At 42.2% G+C, this 26,839-nt stretch overlaps 1 protein-coding gene and 1 long non-coding RNA gene across 12 annotated transcripts in view; one reads left to right on the top strand and one right to left on the bottom strand.

The window, feature by feature from the left end:
• The window catches only part of PTPN13 (protein tyrosine phosphatase non-receptor type 13), a 109,892-nt gene extending 90,491 nt beyond the window's left edge, over positions 1 to 19,401 (bottom strand). The window contains exon 1 of one of the 2 annotated variants that reach the window (XM_027456958.3): positions 19,247 to 19,401. Coding sequence is in view for 1 of the 2 variants with exons in the window: in XM_072037532.1 (XP_071893633.1) it covers positions 18,590 to 18,593 (4 nt within the window). In the remaining variant the exon portion in view is untranslated. Of the gene's footprint in view, positions 1 to 18,589; positions 18,690 to 19,246 lie in introns of those variants that run through there. The other variant, XM_072037532.1, reaches the window with a different exon arrangement.
• The window catches only part of LOC113841886 (uncharacterized), a 35,281-nt gene continuing 27,262 nt past the window's right edge, over positions 18,821 to 26,839 (top strand). For 7 of the 10 annotated variants that reach the window (XR_011809158.1, XR_011809160.1, XR_011809156.1 and 4 more), the window contains exons 1-4: positions 19,396 to 19,533; positions 20,406 to 20,512; positions 22,976 to 23,148; positions 25,843 to 25,996. This is a non-coding gene — a long non-coding RNA (uncharacterized lncRNA). Of the gene's footprint in view, positions 19,055 to 19,393; positions 19,534 to 19,651; positions 20,021 to 20,405; positions 20,513 to 21,117; positions 22,465 to 22,975; positions 23,149 to 25,842; positions 25,997 to 26,839 lie in introns of those variants that run through there. The other 3 variants (XR_011809161.1, XR_011809159.1, XR_011809162.1) reach the window with 3 other exon arrangements.

Raw genomic sequence — 26,839 nt, 5'->3', positions numbered from 1 at the left:
CTGCCCACAAAATAAAGTAACGTTTGCAAATATTCAAGTCAAGCATGCAGTCAGGGTAAATATATGAGCTAATCAAGTCAGCTGCGTTTATATATAATTTTTTTAGAATCCTGAACTGATGATACTTATTGCAAATTAGTATTATTTATCTATTAAGGAATAAAGAAACCAGCCCTGTACCACATCCACTTTTTTCACTTCTCCTACAGATATGAAGAGGGGACAAAAATGGAGAAGAGCCCTGCAAGATGCAAATCCCTCCTCCTCCCCGTTTAACCCCCACTTTTTTTTTTGTTTAAAGTTTTGTTAGGTCTCTAAACAAGTACGGGAAATCATGTGAATCAAAGTTTGAGACCAAATATGCTTCTTGATGCCTTTCATTCAATCAGTTACCTGATAAAAATATAATCTGAGCACTCATTCTTGATTCTGGAGATGCCACTAGAGACCAGGATTACTACCTCTGAACCTTTTTCCTCGGCTCCACTTTTGGCAGAGCTCAGCTGCTTCCATTCCTGTTTTTCCTTTTGTCTTCTCTTTCTCTCTCCTGCAGGCAGACAGGACAAAATACCAGCAAAACACTCCTGTACTCCTGGGCCTCACGTTTTTATCAAGAAAGTTTCTTGAGAGTTGCAACTCCTCTTCGAACTGACTGCTTCCTCCTGGAGCTTACACCTCTGAATTACAGGAGCAGAAACTAACTGAAAGTTGTGATAAAACAAAGACTACGACAGAAGCTGCGCACTGCCTGAAGCCCGGGACACTGCTGGCCTTGCTGTTCAAGCTACACTGTGCTGCTCCCACACACTAACAGCTGAGACGTTAGCATTTCCTTGCGAAGCCTTACCTAACTCAGTCTCATATTCCAGTGTCTGGAAGACAAAGGAATGTGACTTATTTATCATCTTGGCTTGCACCTCCAGGGCAAGCATAGCTTATTTTAGTCGAGAAGTGTTTGCTTTTTTTCCTGGAAGGTGGAAAGAAATCAGCTTTCGGCACCAGACCGAATTCGCAATGGAAGACGAGCAAGGGTTATTGCTGACAATATGCTCCCTCCCTGGCTTTTCTGTCTCTCTATCACCAGAACCAGATAAACTTGTTTATCTGAGGCCTCATGTAAGGCAAACTAGTAAATCCAGTCCAAAACGTATATAATAATCATCATGAAAGTCATGTTTTCTAGGCAACTGCAAAAGGTTCTCTTATACAGCAGGGTAGCTGATGCTTCACATCTGATATTAAAATTCTATTCAGAATAGCGTATAATTATCACTACAAAGTAAGCCTAATCCACATAAATCAGGGCATGACTCTCGTATCCCTCTCTTGGTTTAATTGTCAGTGTAAGATCCTTGGGTAACTCCCTTATTTTGCTGCTGATCAGCTCCACCTCGGATAGGCACGTCTCCTTGCTGCGTCGCTCCGGCTCACAACTTTCATTTTAATTGCTAAGTAGTGACGGAGTACTTGTGACTAATACAAACTTTATATAGGGAAAAAGCAGAAATTTCAGGGCTGCAAAGACAGCTGGGTAACATCAACACTTCTCAAGTAACAGATGAACCCCTAGCACCCCTGTTCACACAACAGACAAAACTCTTCCACCGACACAAAACAATTGCAAGCAAAACACGCCGTGCTCTTGAAAGCCTAATTTCCTGAGGCAGTGATGCGCTGCCACAGTCCTCCACTCAAACCAATTCCAGGAGGTGCAGCAGTCTCAGTGAACATGCCTTCCCTCCATGCTGCTCTTCCCGGTGCATAGAGGCAGTCAGGCTCTTCGGATGATGTATCCTCAGGGATGACACTGCCGCGGTCAGGTCTGCCTTGGTGACAGGCGCTGTCACCGCACCTAAGCCAGACCACGCTGACACCACCTGCGAATGGCACCTCCAGCTCCCCCGCCGCTGTGCGAAGAGCTGCACATTCCTCACGTGCTATAAAAAGGTCATGACTGAAGCCTGTCCTTGTGCACTTGCAGCTCTTCCCGCAAGCAAAGCAGGAACGTGAGCTCTTGCTGAAGAAGCAGCAACAGTGGCACACACACCGCTGAAATGTTTCACAACTAAGCTCTCTCCTGTGATAATGAGGCGATACGGACTGCAACACACTAGATACAGTCTCTAGTACCGCTGGGTTCAGATTCTGTTAGATATTAATCTTTCCCTTCTCAGTAACAGAGAGCGATACCTTGCTTTATAACTATCCCTTCTCAGCGCAACATCCCTCGCAGTAAGGCAATAATGAGTGTAAATGAAGGCAGCGTGACTGGATCAGCAGGAACCTAGGCACAGATCTTGCCAAAAGAGTAGGAGTCCTCAAATTTCTTGGATGCAGCATTACAAAAAGAAAGTTCAGTTCAGGAAGATTTACATTTCCCCCCACGAAGAAAATGGCTGACTTTCAAATAGGTGTAAGGATATCATGAAACTGAGATGATAAAATATTGAAAAAAAATAATTCTCACCAACTTCAGTAAGACAATCATTAATATTGTAGCAGTATTTGGAAATTGCTGTTAAATTTAAAATCATCTGAACAAGTATGAAGACTCCCCCCCCCCCCCCAGACATGTTATTTCAAAAATAGACTTGAATCCTATATATTCAAGTCCAATCCTTCAACAAATCGCTTTCCTTTGCTGCTGTCATGATGGTTGAGCTGCAGGGTTCGCTCCGTTTTTCATATTTTTAGCCCCATGGAGGAAGGGGGGTATATGAGCAAAAAGCCCTGTTAGTGTCATACATGTGACCGGTCAGTTTCTCCCTAGTAAGAAGAACCTATGGTATGGTACTCATGTGAGAAATATGCTGATTTGAGGAACAACTCTGCTGTGTTTTTAGTTTGCAGTCAGCACACTTGCATACTCCGACTAGTGATCTGCTAGCAGGGAACACAGCTTGTGTGTTCAGCCAGGATAAATCTCTGGCATCTGGCGGATTACCTGTCCTAACTATCTGTAGGGCCTACCTTGCACCTTTTCTTCTATCTTTGATGCTCAAGGGAGTAACACTCCCAACTCCTCAGGAATGGCAGCTTCTCTAAGTGACTGCTTATACTGCCCAGACACAGGCAACCACCAGAGAATCCCAGGACTCGCAGCAGGAAAAAAAACCAACACTGCTACCTTTCCAGACAGTTACAATTTCATGCTTCATTTCTGGAAAAGAAACTGCAGTGCCACACGGCACAAGGAACAGAGCATTACGAGGTCTGCAGCTAGATGACACCACAGATACCTTATCTGTGAACTCACCTGTCTGGGAATAAAGCTATTACTCACACAAGAGATGACTAATTCTCATTGTGAAAGGCTCAATTTCTACCCTGAAAAACAGACAAGACAGAACAGAAGCCTACGTTTCAGCTGTCAAGAGCTGTATACACAAGAACAACAGCATTTTTTAGGACCAATGCACAGGCTGGGAGGTCCTTTTTCTACTTAAATTGAACCAATTCAACATCAGTAGCAAATATCAAGTCTTCCTCAAAGAGCGCAGCATTTTCTTCGCTCTTCTACAGCAGGAAGAGACATTTTGCTCTCAGAAAAGCTTAACTTGGTATGCAGCATCCTTAGGTAGGAGTAAGAATGAAGATATGGTATCACAAGACATCAGATATATGCTTTTGATAGGCCCAAAATACAATTTAAGAGATATTAACTATGCTCCCCCGACGCACATTAAAATCTGTGCAAAGATTTCTGCTCAAGAAATTGAAGTGGCAGAGGGCTGCAGAGGGAGAATCACCGACTGTTTAACATGATTTCAGCCACTTCCAAGTGAAAAGCAACTTCAAGCAAACTCCCTCTTCAAAGCAGATGTATCTGATGATAGCCCATCCTCTTACTGAGACCTCACCGAGAAACGTGTGCGCTCCAAGGACCAGCAGGGATGCAGACAAGCCGCTGGCTGCGTTTCATGGGTCCGTGGAGTGATGGTCCTACGCAGAGCAATTAGAAGGACGACAGCTGATAAGCTGCTGCTTCATCACAGTTTCCTCAAATGAAGGCAGACTGATTCTAAGGAAATAGGAAGCACTGGGAAGTGCGATTACATACCTGGCTTTCTTTACATCAGCCTTCAGGAAGCGTGTGTTTTTAAGGACACATACCCATGAGAGAGCATGGATGTGCACATACACATCTGCATGTGAGTGCATTACATTACCACACACCTATACAAATTGTATATGTGCATTTGCCTACACATACGTTCTTCATATACACCAGAAAATCCATTGTTAAGTTTCGCTTCCAGGAGAGGAGAAAAGCCCTGAAGGACAAACGGAGTTGCAGAGCAGCTGGAACACTCATTTATTTCTAGCAGTAAACATGGACTACCTGAAAGCCAAATGAGAGGGCCTCTAAAGCCTATTAAGGGTTTTGGCCAAGGAAGCTTTAAAGTTTCTGTAAGCATTTGTCCAAACAGATTTGGTACCGGCAGATGGGCTAAAACGGCAGGAACAGACTTCCATCTGCCCAGAAACCAGCTTGGTTCCACATGCATGGTACTGCAGGTACAATACTGACACGTTTCACAGGATAGGGACATTCCTACAAAAGCACTGTAATATATGTTTTAGGTTAGATGTTAGGAAGAACTTCTTTACTGAAAAGGTTGTTAGACATTGGAACAGGCTGCCCAGGGAGGTGGTGGAGTCACCATCCCTGGAAGTCTTTAAAAGACGTTTAGATGTAGAGCTTAGGGATATGGTTTAGTGGGGACTGTTAGCGTTAGGTCAGAGGTTGGACTCGATCTTGAGGTCTCTTCCAACCTAGAAATTCTGTGATTCTGTGATTCACTTCAATGGGGTTTGTCAGCTCTCTCTAGACATGTCCTGTATAGAAAACTGCTCTCCATCAGTGGACAGCTTTTCCATAAAATAAAGTTCTATAACTACTACTTCTTGAAAGCACTTAGCACCTGTTAGCGTGATGTAAAAGATGTTTTCCCTTCATGAAATGAAGCCAAGATGAGAAACAGTCTGCTGAAATTCATCGACATTGTCCTTGTACAGGGCTACATCGCATTTTTCCACCCCTTGAGTGACCGTCTGCCAATGTAATATAAAATTTGGGTGAGCTGCCAAAGAGGTCTGCACATTACCTATCTTAAACATTATTTGGTGAAACCAACGAGGAAAGGACAGGATAATACAGAAGATCCTCGTGCTCTGATTCAGATGCATACAGCACAAACGTGGAGATTCCTTCTTCTGCCTCGCGGCTGCATGTGTAAGCACACAGACCACAACAACTAGGGTTATCACTTATTCTTGTAGACTGCAGATACCTTCTTTCTGCATTTTCTTCCATTCCCATGCACACAAGAAAAGTTAAGACTATGGGGGTACATATGCTCTGCACACCTACTCCCTATCCAGGGCACAAATTGTGCAGCGTGTCAAAAATATCTGGAAGAGGGCAGTCCACATGCAGCATGTTCTTTCATGCTGTCAAACAGAGACGTTAGGCAAGATAAGGCAGCTGATCTTTATAGGAAGGCTATTACTCTTTACCACTTCATTACAGGAGTTCCCAAAACTCAGAAGCATCTGCTTGTGCTGGTTGGTTTTTTGGTCACGGATGCCTGCTTTTTAAAGGTACCTCCATGGAAGCCAAAAGCTTCCCGAGCAGCTTATACTGTCTAGTTTAAATCCTGCAATTAGGAGGTTTTAGCTCCAGATTAATTAGTAGACAAAGCCACTTGAAGACTTGGAACGCCTATGGTTAGGAAATCACGATCTTGCTCTAAAACATGAGTTGACACACCACGTAGGGCTTTGTACCAGAATTACACAAGCTAACAGGAACATGATCAGGAAACGAGAGTCCCTCAGCCTGTCACTCTGCTTATTGCATTTCGGAAAAATATCCAATTATATGATTCAATATGCTGTTCACGACTTAACAGCTATTAAATTGACTATACTGCCCCTTGAACAAATTTCCAACACACGCCCAGTTTCTGATTCATCTCAAATTAAAGTGCTGTGCTTAATTTATTTAGTCCTACAGCCATGACATTCTTCAGGTCTTAACTGCCCTCAACGGTGATGTGATTATTAGTGCTTTTCTTTCAGATGGGACACGACATTGCTTCTTTCATAAGAGACTCCTCCACCTGTTACCACTGCCCGGCTTCAAACCCTTACCAAGGGTATGGTTACAGCGCCAAAATATTCAGTGGGTTTCAGAGCACAAAAGGGATGCTTGCCACAAAGAACACGAGCTTCGGTATCAGCTGATGGAACGTGAAATAGCTGCAGGGGTGATTTACAGGAGTCTTCACTAGATCTTCCACACAAGGCAGGCTGCCCAAAGCCACCACCAGTCCACAGCACCACACATCTGATTTCGTTCTGCGCCCCATCCAGCCACCTGCTGCGCTCCTCGGTGCTTTGGTACTTGGTGAGATTACAGGACAGAACAAGCCACAGAAGGTGGCACTGCCAAGGAACAGGAAAAACAAGATAGCAGCACCTCCTTCCATTACACAACGCCAAGCCCTCTGTCACCAAAAAGCAGAGTTCAGGAAGTCCTGCTTTGTCTGGATGATAAATTCATTCATATTCGGAGAGTTACAGGACAAAGAGCCATATTACACCCTTGGCTGCATAACAAGGACAAGCTAGCAGAAACTTTTCCTCTGCAGGCCTACAAACCGTGAGAGGAATGCAAGTGCCAGCATCATCTTCCTTCTCATTTAACAATATTCCTCTGAGCAGCAGCAGAGAGCAAGTCGGACTGGGGATCTATGCGCACAATGCCCACGTGCAAAGTGCGCTCACCGTGCTGGAATGGAAGCGAGCAGGAGGCTGTAGGAACCTCTGAACCCACGGCCCTGTGAGGGATGAACTGAAATGAGAAGAGAAGGATAATATAACAGTACTGGCATTTCCTTATTGATGCAGCTAGACCACAGAGAGTTAGGCCAGCTAAAGAATGCAACAAATTCTGCTGTCTTCTAAAGCTTTGTGGTAATTCCATGTTCAGCAGCGCAAGCCCAACCCTTTCACTCACAGAGAGCCAAGAAAACACTAACCAGAGGAACTAAAATAAGCAAAAACACCACATTGAGGCAATAAAATAAAATCATTCTTCCAAAATGTGAGAGCTCAAATCTAACACAAAATGGCCTGTATACAACAAACTTCATCCCAGCTTTCATCACTTCCATGAATGGATACAAGTTCCATAACAATCCCATTTTTTCCTTCCTGCAATGCCTACAACCTTTGTTCATAAAATACTGAATTTTAATGATGAGTTATCAAACTGGAAAAACACTTCCAGAAGTTTTGAATATTTTGAAGTTGTGAAAAGAATTATAAGAATAAAGTTAGTTAACTGATGGCTATAGTGGTATCGGATAAGAACAACTGTGCAGACTGGAGAATCCACTCCAATATACATGGGCAAAGTGGGAATGGGTGCTCCCAAGGCCACCTGAACTGGAGCTCCCTCTCCTTCTGGCACCCAGTAAACACTGAGTTCAATATTAAGCTTCCAGCCATCCCAAATACCATGCTACACCTGAGAAATGAACAGAAGGAACAGTCAGTCCACAGCAGTAGAAAAGCCTGAAAAATCCCCTCATTAGAGCATATAAAACTCAAATGCACTAAGGAAATAAACGATGTCTTCAGCTCCAATTAGCTCCTTCACACATCCAAGCTAAATACTGCAGTCTGTCATTAGCTCTGGAGGGGAAGTGGAATAAACTGTAAAGCCACCATTATCAGAATTGTAATACTCACTAAAAGTCCAGAGTTCGATGGATACAAAAGAGAAATAAAAAAATGGAATGGAAAAAATAGTGTTTTTTCCACATTAAACACATCAGTTGCGCGTGCTTAAATTCATTAATTAGGTTCGTTTTCTTTCTTCATTTTCTGTCTTTTGCAAGTTATAACACTGGAAGGCATCCATTCCTGCAATTAATTGATATTTTTTGATCATCTTTTTAAACTTCAGAGAAGAAACGCAACCATCACCTGCACCAAGTTCTTGGTCTAGAAAGTAGTTACACTGCCTTCTTCTTCCAAGCCCCTTTTCTCCAACACCTACTTTTTATGCCATACTGTCAGGCCTGCCTTACAAAGTCTTCCATTTAGCTCCAAGCATAAAGCGTTATGGAATTTATGCCTAGCCAAAAGATGCAGTTTAAGTTTTCCTAATATCCAGCAAGTTCCCTCCAGAGACCTAAAAACCAAAGAGAAGCCCAAGCCATAAATAGCACCACTTACCACTCCGTCGATGAGCACATTACAGGAGTTGGCAGAATCTCTGCTGTGCCATGCCCATTACCACTCTTAATTAATTATCAGACTAAACGTACTAATGAAAAACAGCAATAGCCTCATTTTATACACGGGAATCCATCACTTATCTGCAATCACAGATACTTGAATGAGAATCTATTGCCACTTCTTTGCACCCTCTCAAGATTTTTGTAACAAATAAACAAAAACTGCTCCACTTGTATAGGTTAACCTCAGACTGCATATGCTGAACTGAGAAAAAGTAGAACAAGATAACCAGTGAGAAGCATCAAAAGTTCACCACTTACACAACCACCCACACTGATACTAACAAAAGGAGGCACGGAGAAAACCAAAGCCAACAGGAAGGGAAAGGCCAGATTTTGAGAAGGGAAATCTTACAAAAGTTGAAGAGTTTAACACTTTCTCAGTCTATAAGGAGGAATAATCTGTAGGTTCCTCACTGCGCAGAGGAACACAAGACACAGTCAAGATGTCATCAGCTGGTGAAGTGAAGCAAGAGAGCAAGAAAGCGTGCTTGCACGAGCGCATACACAAACTGTTTTAGCCGAGGAAGAGATACCCAACTTAGGGGCAAGGGAGCAGTTAAGGGTATTGGAAATCATAAAAAAAAAATAATGAATTGCTAGAGTTGCCAGGTCTTGCTAGCCAACCTAAGATACTCTGTGGATCGTTACTATCATTACTACTCAATTACATAAGAAATTATTTCTTCCTCAAGTCCTTTGGTAGCATTTTCATGATTTGGTTTACATTACTGCCCATTTTTCATCCACTTACCTGGAAGCCGAATATTACCCTAGTCCTGCTGGGTGAAATGATTGCTTGCAACAATTCATAGGCTGCATTTTAGAAGGCAGAGACGAAAATTTTGAGTTTTGGCAGAAATGTTAACTGAAGATAGCTGGCACTAACTTTGACTTCACCTCTTATCATGCTGATCAGCAACCCCTTCCATTTTTCAGTGGTCTTCCACAGTAATCACACTTCTGTAAAACTGGCTGTAAGACTTCACTCTGTGCGCTACATCCCAGTGTATATAAACAGGCAATGAAAACCCCAGCAGCTCCAGCTGGCAGCTGGGGCCAAGAAAAAGGAAGAAGGAAACCCAAACTTTTCCCATCTGAAATTCACACGCGATTTACAGCTGCTCTGCCTTAAAGAGGCTCCTGCTCACTAACTACAGCTTTTGTCACACAGGAAAATCTCACTTCTGCACCAGAAGAAAAATTCACTGGGAACAGTTTATAGAAAATATATCCCGTGGCTCCAAAACTAAATGCAATCACTCCTATTAAATGCATTTTACTTGTTGGCACAACAGCCTCTCCCCCCACCTTGTTTTTAAAATAAACTGTCTTCATAGTGTATCATTGAAAAAACATCATAAGCCTCGAAACGAATGCTGTCTGCATAAGAAGTAAATGTATATAGAAATTATTGAAGTCTAGACAGGCAATGGTTTCTCTTCCACTTCTTCAAAACCACTGAAAAGGGAAGCAAAAACAGCCCATTTTGCATTATCAGCAGACTTCCCAAGTTACAGTTCACATTACGGTGACAAGTCAAATTCTGTGATCTTCAATTCTTTAATATTCTCAAAGCAAAAGCAATGGGTGGGACAGAATCAGCGAGAATTAACGCATATATCAAAGAATTGAGTTAATGTCAGGCAGAAAAAATATTTTCTGTAATACTGCAAAGTATATTCCGTAGTATGCAAGCACCAGGGAAAATTCCACATAGCAAATTAAATTCAATTTGTTCTATTTGGCTGTTTAATACTCAGTGCTAAAAGACAAAGAACCTGTCACTGCCTGACAGCATCACATAACTAGGAGGTTTGAGTTAAGAAATCCTCTTTTTGCCTGTTATATGCTTATTTCAGCATGCAAGGCAAAAGAGCACACACAGCAAACTGCACATGTACTAGTGCCAACAGAAAAGAACATCTGATGTTGAGGCAAGCAAGAACAGAAAGAATGCCTTTTATCATTACAGATTGCCCGTCAGTTCTTCATGAACATGTTTCTCATCCATAGAAGAAATCAACCAATTTACAACCCCACAGGTTGTTTTATTTGCTTGCTTGCTTAATTACTCCTGTTCTTCCAATTACTGGTCAAATTTCTCTTTTTCTGCTTTCAGGTCTGCACAGAACAATTGTGTAGGGCAGAAATGCCCATGTACCTGACCCAACTAAGCCCAGCTGTGCAGGTGAGATTTACAACTTCAGGATTTGCACTGCTACTGTGCAAAGTGACACCTGTCTGCACATCGTGCTTGTTTTAACATTCCACTGCATTTTATTCTTCAAGAGTTACTTTTTACGTGAATGTTTAATACCTCTCCCTCAACGTAAACATCTAATGAGGTATAAAAGGCCCAACTCTGTTACACTACATTTCGTAGCTCTTTTATTTATTTATTTATTGCTATTAGGAATACAACATTTAAAAGCATGCCTGCAAGTTTACTTTCTTCAGATGGTGATTGTTAATTTATCTGAAGTTGGTTAAAAAAAAATAATAATAAAAAACACCTTAGCATCCAGTATTTTCTAACTCATATCTACCTAGAACTCAATGACCATAAAAAATGACCTTTTAACACTTATTACGTAAGGGAAGCCATCTTTAAAGCCATAGGTACACTTCAATACATGCGTGTATCCACCAGCACACACATCAGTACCATGTTCCTTAACACTTTGCGGTGACTGAACGATTCATACTTGAATAGATTTGCCAAAACTGTTTCATTATTGTGTCAAGCAGTGAGAGCTTCCAGTTTCACCTTCCTCTTTAACACCACCTAATAATGCAACAGATGCTCAGTGATAGCACCGGGGTGTTCCTGTCTTTTTTTCCTCCTCTCTTCCTGACCAATTGTTTTCACTCTACAAAGCTGTGTGCGTGACAGCTAACTCCCTTGGTTACTCAACCACCTGTCATTTCACTGCTCCTTCAGGTGTCCGTAAGGATTCCCAGACAAAAAGGATGAACAACCATGCAGGAACTACCTGCAGCTTGACAGCTCCCAGTGAAGTTTTTGGCTGCATTGAGGTTTGAGTGGCACAGCCAAGTCACAGAGCCACTAATGGCTCTGTGTCCCATGTCCTGTCGATTTGTCTAATCCCTTTCTGAACACATTTACACTATTAGGACACAGGGCACTCTGGTCCAGTAATACAGCTCTAATTCAGTCCTGCACAGAGCATTTTCTTGTTTGCTGTGAAGACACTAACTCACGTTCTCAAATTCCACTAGAGAAAATCAGATTTCACTAGAGAAAAACATGCCAAGGGTTTTGAAGTACCTGGAATGCCCTGTGGTCACCTGGCTTTTAGTGGCCACTCAGCCACAAACATCTGCAGCCACTGAAAATAAGAGAAAATGTTTTCTCCTGGCTGCGTGCACTACCTGACCAATCAAACAATCCTCCAGCATAGAAATTATTTTCCATTCTGCTCAAGAGGACACAGGCAAGTAAAATAACAAAATGATAATGGAAACCATTTGAGGGGTTTCTTTAGCATTCTGTGACAGAACAACCAAAAAATCAGGCTTACGTTTTTCTTTTACATACAAGATGATCGTCTTGCAACAATCACCAACAGCACACACGTTTCAACTACACGTGGAACAACTTTACAAAGCTACGCCACTAATTCAGTTCTAAGCTTCAGGCTGATTTGGCTGCTCCACACGTGATAGCCTCACTGCAAAGCCACTCAATAAATGAGGCTCTACAGCTGATGAAACACACTTTGATCACTGCCAGCGAGCAACCTTTGTCATCAGACAATCTTTAAATTCATTCTTAAGGTCATTGAAGGGATTGCGATGACAGGGCATGCTGAAAAGTTGAACGGTTCGAAATTCAAGGTTCTCATTCTTAAGCACGTGCATTTGCCAGCTAAAGAGAAGAAACCTCACTGAGGAAACAGAACTGTAAGGTTTTGCTGTTTCCTCTAACAGTTACAGTTGCAGATCCTAGTAAGTGTATCTCTACAGCAGACTTCCCAGGCAAATGTCTCTGTTTTGGAGTTTGAGCAACCTCCTGGCTGAAAAGGAATAAAGTGTAACAGCTCTCAGCAAGTGGCAGACCCACAAATACTTGCAAGTTGAAACCTCACCCCAACCTTTATCAAGGAGAAACCTCAGCTGGCAGAGGCCTCCACCGCTTATACGAGATGACAGGGACATTCTGGTAAGGCGCACAACCTAGACCAGAGAGAAATAAAGATGCCCCAGCATCCCAGAAGAAGAAGGACAGAAGCATTTCTTTTTTTTTTTTTTTTTGGGCTGTGTGCACTGCCCAAAAATACTGTTTTTCTAGTGCTATTTTCACATGCTAGGCCTTCTAGGTCATGAGATATCCTCTAATTAGGTAGATGTGTTATCATCTTTTGCTGCTACTCCATCTACAGATTTCTAACGCTTATCAATATGCTGACTTGTTCTGAAGCCAAATTAATGAAAATAAATCCATTTTTGAGCCTTGCATAAAACAAAAGAACACGTGCTTCAGAATGACAAGCAAGAAAATATACCTCAAACATAAAACAATATTTGAAATATACTAAGATGTTTGAAAGAATTACCATAAAGAGACCCCCACAGGAGAAAACATCATTTACTACCTGGTGAAACACACCAGATAAGGAAGTGACAAATGCTGTGCAATGAGGCTGCTGGAGGGACAACTCTACATAACCCAAACCGGCCAGTTGTCCAGCCAGTGGTGTGTACTGCAGAGACTCACTCCAAGGAACACGCGTGCTGATACTCACTGACATGCCAAATGAAGAATGGAAGTAGTGCTCGCACCACTGCATCAAACGCTTGCTTGCCTGGCACTCAGACTCACAGTTAACTCACTGGTGGCAAATACAGCTTTGCTCAGACCTGTGAAAAGGGAGCTATTATTTCACTGACTGTAATCCTAAGCACTAGGATGGGATCTTCCACTTACTGGTTATATGGGAAAGACACTAAAAGCGATACATCCATTCCTTTTCCATTCTGTAATTCTTGATTGAAACACTAAATTTTGCAGTAAATGGGTAGGCAGTGATTATCAATTGTTGCACTCCATAAACTGCAACAACAGAGGAGATCAAGAAACAGAAAGATCCCTTACTGCACTGCTATCGTGATGAGCAATCTCCAGGAATAAGATTGCTACAGTGTTCAACTACCCAGACATGACATGGAAAAAAAAAAAAGATCTAAATACTTCATTTTTTCATGCCTTCATAACTTCAGGCAACATGCAAGCTGAAATCTTTCATCATTTAAACCAGGCGAGACTTTGTTGGGAAGCATGAACACAGACATTTGTAACAGCTTCAGTAAGCTTCAATCTTCAATTTAGTCCCCTCTAATCCATTTAATGTTTTAAAATTCAACTACAGAAGCGGTAAGCAGAAAAACTCAAAAGCCCCGTCAAGAAGGTTTTGACACGCTGCACCAAAGGCAGTTGCTAAGTCAGAAATGTTGTAGCGAACATTTCAACAGCAACATCCTACAGGCTTTTGGGATAGCAGACATGGCTTTACGAGTCCGGTCCCTTTACCTTTCCTTGGTGACCCCGCAAAAACTCTGGGACTGCCGGCGGCACAGGTTACCCTTTACATTAAAAACTAAAGATCCAGTAGGCAATCTACGCACACCGTTGAGATGCTGAAAAAGCTAATAATAAAGAGGGAAATAAACATCATCTGGCACATAAAATTAATCACTAGGAACCAATTCCCCTGCACAAACAAGGAGCTGAAAACGAGAGCATCTATAACCCTTGTGATAATGAGATAAGTCACATTGTGCCTGTACTTAGAAATAACTTAGAAAGCCTTTATATTCCATTCCTTTTTTTTCCTCCTGTAAAAGCTTTGAGGGCCTGCCCTCTACCTGAGCACATCACACAAAGAAGAATCAAGGAAGACTACAGAATGGGCATGAACTCACAGATGCTTACATCTTGAAGCATGCCACTTGGCTATAAATATTATTTACATAATCAACTTTTCACGCCTTTTAGTGCTGATTCTGAAATAGCAACAAAGTCAACAGCATATCAAACGGTTTCTGCAGTACCCTGGCCTAACTACAGCATTACAATGAACTCGTACCTTTTGTTTTGCACAGCAAACAGTCGTGGTGTTAAGATTCTGACGTACAAGGATATCCTGGAATGTGCTGGGAAGACTGCTGTCATTGGACCTGGACAGAACATCACCTGTACCTACCTACAACTACATATATGTACACACACACACAGCTTTTGAGATACAGGATAGTAAACTTGAGAGAACTTGGTGTTTCCACTGAGTTATCCAGTGTTTAGCATCAACTGTAATGAAGAGAATATTCTACCTTTAGAAAAACTGCATGATCCAACAACTTTCCCCCCCAAAAAAGTTCAAGAGCAACAAAACTAAACTGTATTTCCTGAAAAGGCAGTAAAGAGCTTGTATTTAAGTCCTCTCACTTGGGAAAGAGCAAAGAGTTAAATAGGTTTGGAATTTTCCCTCTTAAACTAAGCATCAATTTCAAGATCACAGCACATGTACACATCTGCAACAGCAGCATCAAGAAACAGTAGTCACCCAGGTAGTATTTCAGCTCAAGATACTTTTTTTTTTCCCTAAATGAAACAGACTTCAGTGATGCCACTTTTAAGAAACTTCCTCATATGTGTGCCTGAAACCAAGCACCTGCACCACACACAGGCAGATGTCGATACGACATGAAGACCATTTTCAGATTCATTTTCAAGAACTTCAGCAAGCTCTATAGGAAGTTCACTCCCACATTTCTCCCATGGGTACAGACTAATGTTCTTGACTAAGACAATTTCGCAAGAAAAAAAAACAATTCTTCATTCAGAGCTAAGAGAATACTCCCCAACCCCAAACACGTCCTTCCCTGAACAAAGCAGAAGCACACACAAGCCTAAAGTCTTTTTACCTGAGAGTCTACAGAAAATGTGACAGGTATTTTTTGAGAGGCTAGCCCAAGCACTGGACTAGGACACTAAGAAGTTTGTGATTAAATCACAATTTCAGCACTTCCCTGTCATTTTTACATCAGTTCCTTTCTCTCTGTGCTTTGCTTCCACCTGTGAAATGGAAGGTAAAGCCTCCCTCTCTTTTCCAATGGCCCCATCTCATCTACGCTGACAATAAACCGTTTGAAACAGGTACAATTAGCTGACGTGACACCTAATTTGAAATCTGCCATTACAGTATTACCTACGAATCCTTAATGACACTAAATGTCCTGCAAAAGCTCTCGTAATCCCTCCAAATACCAGCAACCAAAAATCAGCAGTTTCGATATTACATCTCCTGTGGTGCTTGACATACTTCTCGCAGACATTTCTGTGGCTTGCTGGTGTGACATTATAAATTTACACATAAAAGATGAAGAACAACAAATGAAACCCTAAGAACAAAGTCTTCTCACCTCTGTTTCTTTTCCTAAGGAGTTTCATAAGCTAAGTGGAGCAGATCTCTATCCTGACAATTGGATTTCAAATTCACCCAGCATATCATTGTCCCAAGGCAGACTACTCAATTGCCTTTTATGAAGGCATTTTAATAGATAATGATGCACAAAGAATATGCCTACTCGCTCACCAGGTATTTAAGTGGCACAAAAGAGAAGCTTGGACAAAATAAAAACGGCACCAAAGAGTCGTCTTCTGCCCTTCCCATCTGTAAACACCAGCTTCCTCCTCTACACTTCAGGAGGAGGTGGGGCTGGGAAACACTGCTTTCAGAAGTTCCACCCTTCTTTACAGATGCACAGATTTCATTAATACTTAACTGGCGACATACAACATTAACTTACTCTGGTATTCATTGCTTTCCATCCAAGCTTGTCCCACGGAAAGTGACAGCTTAGGGCGACTACTCACAGATATTTCCTGAACCATGACACACAACTGCAGGACTTGAGTCTCTTTGTTTCACTGACCAGCTCATTTTAAAACAGCGAAATTCCAGCCAGTGTTTGTGTAAGCAGGGAAAGGTGACTGACAGAGCACCGGGCAGCTAACCAACACTTTCACACTTCTAAAATGTGGCAGCCAGACCAATGCTTACAGGCTCACTTACTTAAAGTGCTGGGGAAATCACTTCCAATTTTACCACTATCATCAACACAACAAAGTCCTAGGCTTGGTGCATGGGTAAACAGGAAAGCTCTTCAAAATAAAATCAATTTCCCTTAAAGTTCTGATGCCACTCTTGTTCGAGTGACCAAATCTTGACAGGTGCTCTGGAACAAGCACTGGGGAGACTTCAGACCAAGGTCTCCGCAACTGCAGAGAGCTCAAGCAAGAGGGTGACTATCTCTTATCTCAACCAGATCCCCAGGCCATGCAGTTGGCTATTTCAACGTGCAAATGTTTGAGAACATTTAATGCACAGCAGTATTCAGAGGCTTGGGTGATAAAGAAGAGCTTTGTCCAAGCGACTGGAGCTCCGACAATAGATTCCGCTGAAGAATCTGCCCAGTCCCATTCTATCTGCCTAATTACTTACCTTTCTTGCAGGAACAGCATGTTATTAGGGTTTGCTGATTAAGATTTGAAGGCACTTTGAAGATTTATTGTGCTACACAACTGCTAATTATTATTTCTCAGACCCACACTGGGTTGGAAGGAAAACAGCTATGTACCAATGTATTTCAGATCTGTCTCCTGTTCTACTTGTTCAAGTTAAAATACTTGCTTTGCTGTGCTTTTAAGTGAGTCAACTGATAAAACGCTGTGTGTTTCAACTTGCAGTCCTTTGGTGCGATACTTAACCCGTATTTCCAAGAAGCATATGGCTGAGAAATCCCCCTCTAAAGGAAAAACAGCAAAACAAGGCAGGCAAACACACCACCTTCCCTCCCACTGAATGGGCAAATGCAATACCCATGCCCTGACAACTCCCCCCGGGAAGGAATCTCCTCCCTCACCTAGGCAGGCTTCTGCACAATGGGGGGGATGCAAAATAGCAATGCTATGCACAAGTTATCACGGCTGTCGATGTCCTGTTGCAGTGTTTATTAAGAATTCATCCATATCATGGCACGTTTGTACTTCCAGGGGTCTGTGAAGCTGTGAACAATCTACTAAATCCCACATTCTCCACACAGCCTGCCTCCCTGCTGAAAACACATGCTGTGCACTGAATCCTCCTTTCACACAGCCCATTCTTGTCCCCTGGATGCTTCCCAGTGCCACACACTCTTCCATCCACTTGAGTGTCCTCGAGCTTATGGCTTGCACCCTCCAGCTCTTCTCAACAACCTTGTCAGCACTATGAGACTTTTTTAATTAAGCTGTTCTAACAGCACTCTGTGATACAGCCTGTCTCCACTTCCATTTGGTAACTTTTTAACCCCAATCCTCCAACGTGATTTGTATATTCAAAAGCATACCTTCCACTAAAAAATCTACAGATCACCCTAAAGCGGCTGAAATATAAACACAGGCCCTTCGGTGCCTTACACACGTCAGGCTCAACTAGGCCACGCAAAGGCACATTTAAAGAAATATAAAGATATTAATGTACAAATACTTTCCCCGTGGAGTTTACAATGCACCCTATGTATTCAGAGCAACAGTAAAAAAAGAAAAGTATCAGTACAAAACCCCTTACGTACACAAGGTTTGTTTTTTATCAGGCAACAGTGAGAGAAACATCTCATTACAGGGGGAATTCATGTACTTTCCTAGTCATCAGAGAAGACTGCTGGGTTAAATAATGAGTAATGAAACCCTACAGTCTAACTTCAGTGAATAATTTCTCTCTCGTTGTCGTTCTTTTCTTCCTTTAAAATAAGGCTTCCTTTAAAATAATGCTTACATATAAAGGCTGTTTATGGAGAGGCACGCTTGCTGGCAGGAAAAGAGGCACTCCAGCTGCAATACAAATGCCCAGTGTGAAAGCTGAACAGATAGGCATGTTTGATAGCACTAGGAGTGGTAGCAAAATCTGTTGTAACCGCGCTACCAAACAAAAGATTCTAAGACCAGATTTACTCTTTCCTCATCAGGACTTCTTGCACAAGAACCCAAATGCTCACGTTGTTTTCCTACTTGTGCCTCTGTACTGGCTGATCCCAACTCTTGCCGAAACCTCTTTAAAACGTGTCTCAAGACATCCAGAGATGGACTGGTGTTGCCAGAAGAGGCCTGATGCTCAGGCTGACCACAGACAGCAAGCTTTCTCCACAACCCTTACTCCACCAGCCTGCGCCCAAAGGAACGAGCTGGAAACCAAGACACGTTAAGGACTTACACATTCGGTGCCGGCCTTCCCACCTGATGATCAAACCCCGAGGAAAGCTGTGGGCTCGGACCCAGGTCCACCAAACGTGCTCCTTTCCCTCTGAAGAGGGTTCATGCCCCTGCTAGCTCCTTCCACACAGGGCTTCCAGCCTCCCTCCTCCTCATCCCGCGCCTCACTGAGGCACCCAGACACGGATTCCCACAACCTCCTTCACAGTTTCCCCGTCCCACACTCACTTCACATCCCACCTCCAGAACCAAACCGGTTCCCAAGCGTTTCCCCACCACGCGGGAGGGGTACGGAGGAGCAGCTCCCGGCGGTTCGCTGTGAAGTCACCGCCTTTGTTGTTCCAAACGTGCAATTTGAGGAGAATGACACCATCTCCAACAGGCGAAGAGATTACCCTGCGGTTTGCGGAGGTGGCCGCCGATTGCCGGGCGATAAGAAGCCAGCGAAACCTCCGCCGGCCGGCAGGTTCAGCCCCCGCTCCTGCCCCTCCACAGGCGCTGGGGGAGCCACAAGCGACCCCTTTTGCAGCGGGGCTGCCCCCTTCCCGGCCCCTTTTCTCCTCCCAGGGCCCTCAAAGCGAGTGGGGCTGGGACTCGGAGCCCTCCCAGCTTTGTGCAGCCTTCCTCCTCCTCCTCCTCACGGGGGCCGCGCACTTACCGGCCGCCTTCAGGGCGTCGGAGGCGAGGAGCCCTGAGCAGCGCTGGCGGAGCCGTGCGGCCGACGGCGGCGGGGAGGCAGCGGGGGGAGGCCGGCAGGGCGCAGCAGCAGCATCTCCTCCCGCGGCGCCCCGCTCCCTCACGGCGCTGAGGGGCGGGCACAGCCACGCTCCTCCCTTCTCCTCCTCCTCTTCTCCTCCCTTCAGCGCTGCCCGCCGCCAGCCGCCGCCCTCCTTCCCTCACGCCCCCGAGGCGGCGGGGAGCTGCTCGCACAGGCTCACGCAGGAGGTAACCTGAGGACTGGCGCAGCCGTGGCGCCGCTAACGGCAACCTGCGCTTAGCCCCAGCTGCCCTTCTCTGCCCCCCCCTCCTTTTTTATTTTTATTTTTTTATTATTTTTTAACAGTTACCTCGGTTCTGGGTCCATAAAATGGTAGCGCTGATGCTCGACGCGCCCTGTAGGCTCTGGAGGTAGCGAAGGGAAGGTGAAAGGAGGGAGACAACCATCAGCTCCAGCATAGCTAAATTGGTCAAAAATAAATAAATAAATAAATAAAAAATTAGGCCCAGTTTTCCAACATGGCCGTTCCTTTTTAGCACATCAGACATATTCTGGTGAGAAGGCCTGCTCGGGGAGGTGAAGTTCCCTCAGAAAGCTGCCTTCTTGACCCGTGCTGAGGGCGATGTTGGTGGCTGGAGCCATCTTGGAGCGCCTCTGAGGTGCCTCATGGCGGGCTCCTCTCAGGCGGGCGGCCATGACAGACCAGCAGCTCAGGTGCCAAAAACACCCCCGTTTCACTTATTTCCAATAAACTTCCTTCAGAATGATGGTCAAGAGAAGGTGTTTTTTTTCTCCTGAGACATTTGTGTGGAAACGATTACTTGAGAGCAAATAAAATGCTTTGCCGTGAGTGTTTCGTCGTTAAATACAAATTCCTTTGTGCTAACGGCAGCATTAAGGGCTCAATATGAAAGTGAGTCTGCCATAAGTAATAGTGTCACTGACTTTGTGTAAGTCATAATAAATGTAAGAATGAATGGTAGAGCTAATTAACATTTTAAGAGACTACAGTAATCTGAGATGTTAGTTATGTAATTTAAATACTGTTTTCTTGTAATACAAGTTTCTTAAGTTGATAACTATCTATTTACATTTTAAGGTGAACTCACTATATTGTTATACACCTCGCAAACAAGAAGAAAGCTCATTTTGGTCTCTGTACATTTATACATTTTCACGGCAAGGGCCCACCTCCTCATTCTACAGGTTAGTCTCTTACTGAGAGAAGATTTTATATTTTTATTTTTTTTAAAGGATGTTGACGATATGCAGTAGATTTTATCCCCAAACTCTGCTTGTATGCTTCAGGTCAATTTATAGTTGATAAGTTACTGTATAATCTTTTTTACCTTGTTTGAAAATGGGGCATAGAAAGGTCTCTTTGTAGGGAAATGTTTTTTGCAAAGACACATTATTGCTTGGGGTAAATGTAATGAGTTAGACAGGACTTACAGATGTGTTAAAGCCCAGCCTACGTAATAAGGCAATATTACCTTCTTGTACTACAATGTCTCTGAATAAAGCAGCCTCCTCCCCCAAAAGTCACCTCTCTTAAAAGACTGCAAATTTGATTGTAATTTACTTTCCTCTAAACAAGATTTAGTTCCTTGTTCTTTATCCTACTAATAAGCATCTGTTTGGGACACTGTTTTTCTTAGCCTTGTAAATGCGTGTGAATACCTTAACGATTATCTCATTAGACTATTTAATTTTAATTTTTATTTTTAATTAACTATCTCAAACAAGGAAACTTGGAGCTTAGGATCAATGGAAAATATGATTTCCATCTTTACCTACTATGCATTTTACAGGGATGCAAATACATGAAAAGCGTTGCTGTAGCTTTAGAGACTTCTTATATCACTGACTAAAAGAAAGACGACACATTGTGCACAAAGACTGACGCCTTGGACTGTCTCCACTGTGGAAAAACGCAATGGCTTTTGTCGGGGTGGTATTTCTGTCATTTATTGTGAACGCTATGTATATTTACCGGGAAGACTGACAATGCCAGCACTTAACTTAATAGATTCCAGAGCGTGACTTTTTCCTTAGCTGTTCAGAGGAAGTTTCTATGCTAGCCACATCTACAAAACTTTAACTTCTGCACAGAGTATCTGGCAAATAAATATACCCCAATTATTCCACCTCAAACCCTTGCATCGTTTACTCAGTGCTTTTGCATAGCGTAGTACATCATTGCCTAGAAAAAAAGATGCCAAATCACATTATTTGTTCTTCTTGTTGAAACCTCCTTAATAAACAGGTGTGCCTTTCTATATGTCTCAACTGGGGGAGTCAAGAGCACCTCCATGTTCCTGGTTTGGGACATGTCTGGCCACACCTTGGCTATGTATCAGGACAAAACCTGTACATAAACCAGCACCCTCCCTTAATCTCATGCTCATGGGTAACTGGGGAGTCAAAAATTGTTTAGCATGCTCCAGTGTACTTTTAAAGGTCAGTTTAGAGGAAGACTAAGTCTAACCATGCACATTTTGCAACTAACAAAAACCATTTAAAAGGAAAGCCTAACTGAGCTGCATCTTAGGGCAATTCACACACAAGTTCTTGGTCAGCAAAGCACCTTCTTTTTTACTTAGACTCTGTGATGTGTTGTCCTTGCAGTATCAGAAAGATCCTAAACAACTGAACTGAGTGGCTGAGAAGGAAGCAGCAAAAAGAAATACATACAAGAAAGATTAAATCTCTGAGAAGGATCAAGATTTAAGTGCAGTGACTGTCTGGGATTTTCAAAAGTGACAATTAATTCTGGGCGTCTCCCAGTTCTGGTGCCCAAACAGGAACCTATTTTCCAAAAGCACTCAACAATGGTGTCTGAAGTTTGGCAGCTTCATGCACAAATCCCTTTCAAAATGTTAGCCATTTTTATATTCTTCAGCTAAATGACAATCAAGGGACAGAGCTACAAACATTTGATGAGGCTGAATGCCACTGTGAGAAAGAAAGTAATTTTGGCTCCCTACCTGTAATGAAACCTTCCTTGTAGGCAGATGTCAAAGAGATTTCAAGTGTGCTCACAGGCTCTACAGCAGTACAATTGCAGAAAAGAGACCTGAAACATATTTGGGATTATAGTTACGTATGTACCAGCTAAGAAAAAAAAAATAGATTTTACTAGGAAAATCTCTCCTATGGTAAGTCTTACAGCTCTCAAGGATAATCTTGGAGAAAATCTAATATTCAGAATCTAATTAGCTGTAGATACTTAAAAGCAGACTGGTTGAAACAGTTGTAAATATATGGTAGAGAACAATCTTGCCCAGACAGAAACTACTTGTTCAAACAGGTCCTTCCTGCATTCAGCTTTGGAGTCTATCTTAATGAAGGTTTTGTTTGGGAATATTACAGTCAAGAGTTAAATCAGAGCAGCGGAAGAGAGACATTAAAATGTATAGGGAGAGGAGGAGAAAAGGAGTTGTTTTTATTTGAGATTTGAAATGAGATGAAGGGTCACCGAGGCTGGGAAATGCACAAAGGCCATCCCAGACTCCAGCCTATTTGGAAGAAAAGGCTCTCGCATAACAGTAGCGAGATTGTGTGGAAAGACAGAGCTGAGTCTAGACAAGCAGAGGGTGGGGGGAGAAAAGACAGATTTTTTTCCCAAATTGAAATGTTTCTATTAATTCCATAATTAATGACTTTCAGATGACCAAATTTTAAAGGCCAGGCAGACAACTTGGATTCAGAATATTCTTTTGCTGCAGCTGTCCAAAATCTAAAAGCACTGTGTTTATCTTCACTAAGCACATCGCTCTACTGCTGCGCCGCAACTTAGCATCATCCTGTGTGGAAGTGGTAGCAGAAATGTGTTGAACATGGTAAGAGCTTCCTATTTCCATTAAATGAATAATGACCTTCTTTGCACAAATGTCAGCTTTATATTTTGCAGTGATCTTCGGTACTCACACGTCAACCAGAAAGCCTGCTTACCTGGTGGTAGATTCCATCATTTGGTGGTCATCCTTATTTCTGATTTTGGTGTCCTGCAAGAAAAGTTGCACAATGACAGTTTTAGTAAGTGAATCTCTGCAGGCAAACAATCTGATATGTAGATTCAGAAAAGCATTTGTGCACTTTTTTTGTTACACTTTTACACTGAGCTGTTGAGATTGGTAAGTCTAGTCACCTAAATTTTTCTGCTGAATTCTGCTGATGCCTTAGAAATGGTGTACTCCCTTTAATGGTGCCAGAATGTAATTCCATGTTCACCAAAATCTCTTCTGTCTGCAAATCTCTTAAAGGTATAGTTCTCATTTTGCATGTTGCTATTCTCAGTTCCACTAGAGTATTTACACAGAAATCTGGGGAATTACAGCAGAGTTATACTCCAAATTTATACTCATGTTACAGCGACCATAATCTGACTCTAGAGGAGATAATTTTTTCACCCATATATGGTACAATCTACTGTCATTTGTGCTTCTACTCACATCTGTTGTAACAAGTTGTGAATTACTTTTACCAAAAACTTGCTCTTTCCTAAGAAATGCCTCTGTGTTCCTGTATAAGAAAAAGGCTTATTTTAGTATACGTTTTTTGACTTGTACAAATACAAGCTTTTAAAAAGTCACTCATTGGCTGGGATATCTGATTATGATGTTGTTAGGTGTTTTTTGTTGTTGTTTTCTTAATTAATCAAAATTTATATTGTCAAACTAAAGGGACTGATTTCAACTGGAGAAGCTACAGCTTTTCCACACAATTTTTGCCTACTGAATTGGGTTACTTTTAATTGTATTGGAATAACTGCATGTCTATACATTTGTGCAGGCATTGTTTCAAGACTTCACATTTACTTCCTAATTGCTTACTATCACCAAGCTGCCATGGTAATGTTACTTTTCTTGCAAGCCCTTACCAGCTAGTTTTGATCTCACAACTTATAAATCAAGGCTCTTTTTAAAGAGGTGAACTCTGCACACAGAGTACGGGGCATCCCTCTAATTCTATAAGTTTTATTTTCAGTAATACATATCATATCATAGACATACCGAGTATGTCAACCACTAGTGGACTTCAATGTGAATTGTGTGTGAACATCTGTAGAAGTTCCACATTGACTCTGGTGATTAAAATAATTACATTTTTCATGTGGATCATTTTAAGAAACTTCTTTCCTAGTTGTATTTAGCTTCATTACATTGCTTCTCCTAGTGGCATTTTACTGCTTTGTTAACTGGAAATTATTTTGAAGTATGAAGCAGTATGTTGGACAGCCTGTGCTTTTTATGTTGCTGTTGTACTATGTATTTCTAGAGCTGGAAAGCTTAACAGAACGCATAACAGTCATTAACCCTAAAGAGAAATTTCTTCAGTATCCCCTGGTCATAAATTACTTTTAGAACAAGCAGAGACGGAAAACAGCTTGCAATAGAAACACGCCCTTGGAAAAGTTTCTGCTTCCTAAAAGCCACATTATTGTCTGATATCCTGTGAAGGGAACACTTGACAACGTGCGTTGAGCGTTAATTAAGTACTTAATTTTCAATTCTGACTTTACAGTTCCAATTGTATCATTTCATGTGTCATTGTATGCATGATAATATTCTCACTGCTGTAGCTCCTGCCTCTTGAAACTTTCAAAGCAGTTCCTACACTAATATGCTAAATCTCACGTAAGGTAAGGTAATACTATTCACATTTCCAAAGAGGAAGAACCCAGGTGTGACCTGACATTTTCTGGGTTACACAGGAAACCCGGTGCAAGGCACTGGCACTCGAGACGATGTGTTTTGACTTCCACTCTCATGCTCTTCCTACAGAAGAGCTGGTAGTCCAGAAGGAATCTGCCTCCTGCTTAATTGCTGGTAGGTTTTCTTCTGGCTACACATAGCAGTAGTTACTCATCTGTTTTCACTTCCCTACCTTTCATAATACGTCCTGCGCTACTTTGAATATAAAACATACCCTTTTCTCCCTGCAACTGTGGAGATTGTCAGGTAGAAGACTGTCTTATTTAAATTTCAAAGGGCTTCTTTGTAAACTACTTCCTTATGGTGGAACCACGAGTTTATCCTTTTAAATAAAATCTTTACGCAGCACATTTATAAATTACAGGGCATTGCATGCAAGGAGCATTTCAGGCTACATTTGCAATAGAACCTAGTACATACAGGCAGAGTCAGCATGCAAAAACGTTCTGATTTTTTGAGCAACTGTTATCGTTCTGAGTTTGAAACTCTTTAGCTTGACACCAACGTAACCAGTTTACCAATGCCACCTAAGAAAATCAAAGAAACCGTACCTCATACTCTTTGGCAGCTTATATTTTAAAGAATCCAAGCATAAAATGTTCCAGGTATACTTATCACATGACTAATTGCAGTAACTACTTCTCAGTCATGGAATGGATCTGATGTCAATTACGTTCAGTCTTTGTCATTAAACATGCCATGATAGCCAGATGCATTAATGCAACAAATAACAATATACAGTGAACCAATGCAATGTCACATGGTGCTACCTTCCTTTTTATAGCATCATCAAGCCCTTTATGCATCCTCTTTTCTCAGGCAACAACGGCATACCGACAGAGCTCCTCTTTCCTCAGACAACAGCAGTCCGTAGCACAGCATCAACACTGAACAGAGACTGAGGCTGTATAACAGCAAAACCACCAAATGCTCCTGTACCACCCATCTGGGACAGCACACGCACCCTAAAGAGGTAAGAATTCAGGCCATAGCTGCTCCTTCTGTCTTGTTACCACCAGTGCGAAGAACAATCTCATTCTAAAATGATAGTTCTCAAAGGAGCTTTTTCAAGTGTTCAATTTCAAGTGTTTAAGCAGAAAACACATTTTTTTTTTTTTTTCTGTTTCTTGTACTAGGATTTGGTTGCGTTGTCCACATCTCTTTGAAATTTATCACAGTGCAGGGAGACAGAAAATAATTGTGCCCCAAGAAACACGCACTTACCATGAACGCAGAATATATCAATGGGATATATTCAAATCATAGCATGCCGTGATCATAAAGCATAACCACATTACCAGTCAGAGCTGGAGGAAAGACGTACAGAGGTTGTCATTAATGGAGTGCTCTTATTACTTGGACCACATGAGTACAAATAACATGTAGTACCCCGTGATGCATATCGTAGTGGATCTGCTTGAGGTCAGAACAGGGAAACTGCCATTACTTCTGGAGAAAAAAATGGCATATGTTTTTCCACAACATATTTTCTGATCCTCATGTAGCAAAGGTTCTCCATTGATAAGTACTTTGACAACTTCATGATGAACAGACTATTTTCAGGCTTAGAAACAGAGCAGTAGTACATTTTCTACTTACTGCATTTTTCTGTCCTGCTAAGGACTATGCCTTGCATAGTGATAGACCATTTCTGTAACGGCTCCGGCTTTCCCTGACTACACATATTTTCATGTTCTGCCATTGCATGCAGTCCTTATTTCCTTCATTTCACCCCAGCTCTGAACTTTTCGTATACCTGGACAGAGGTTGTTCTTTGTTAGTGCAGACGCTTTGCACTTTCTGCAGACCATCAGTA

The sequence above is a fragment of the Anas platyrhynchos genome, chromosome 4 (assembly GCF_047663525.1).
Source record: "Anas platyrhynchos isolate ZD024472 breed Pekin duck chromosome 4, IASCAAS_PekinDuck_T2T, whole genome shotgun sequence".
NCBI classification, from domain to species: Eukaryota; Metazoa; Chordata; class Aves; order Anseriformes; family Anatidae; genus Anas; species Anas platyrhynchos.
This window is presented reverse-complemented; position numbering and strand designations above follow the sequence as displayed.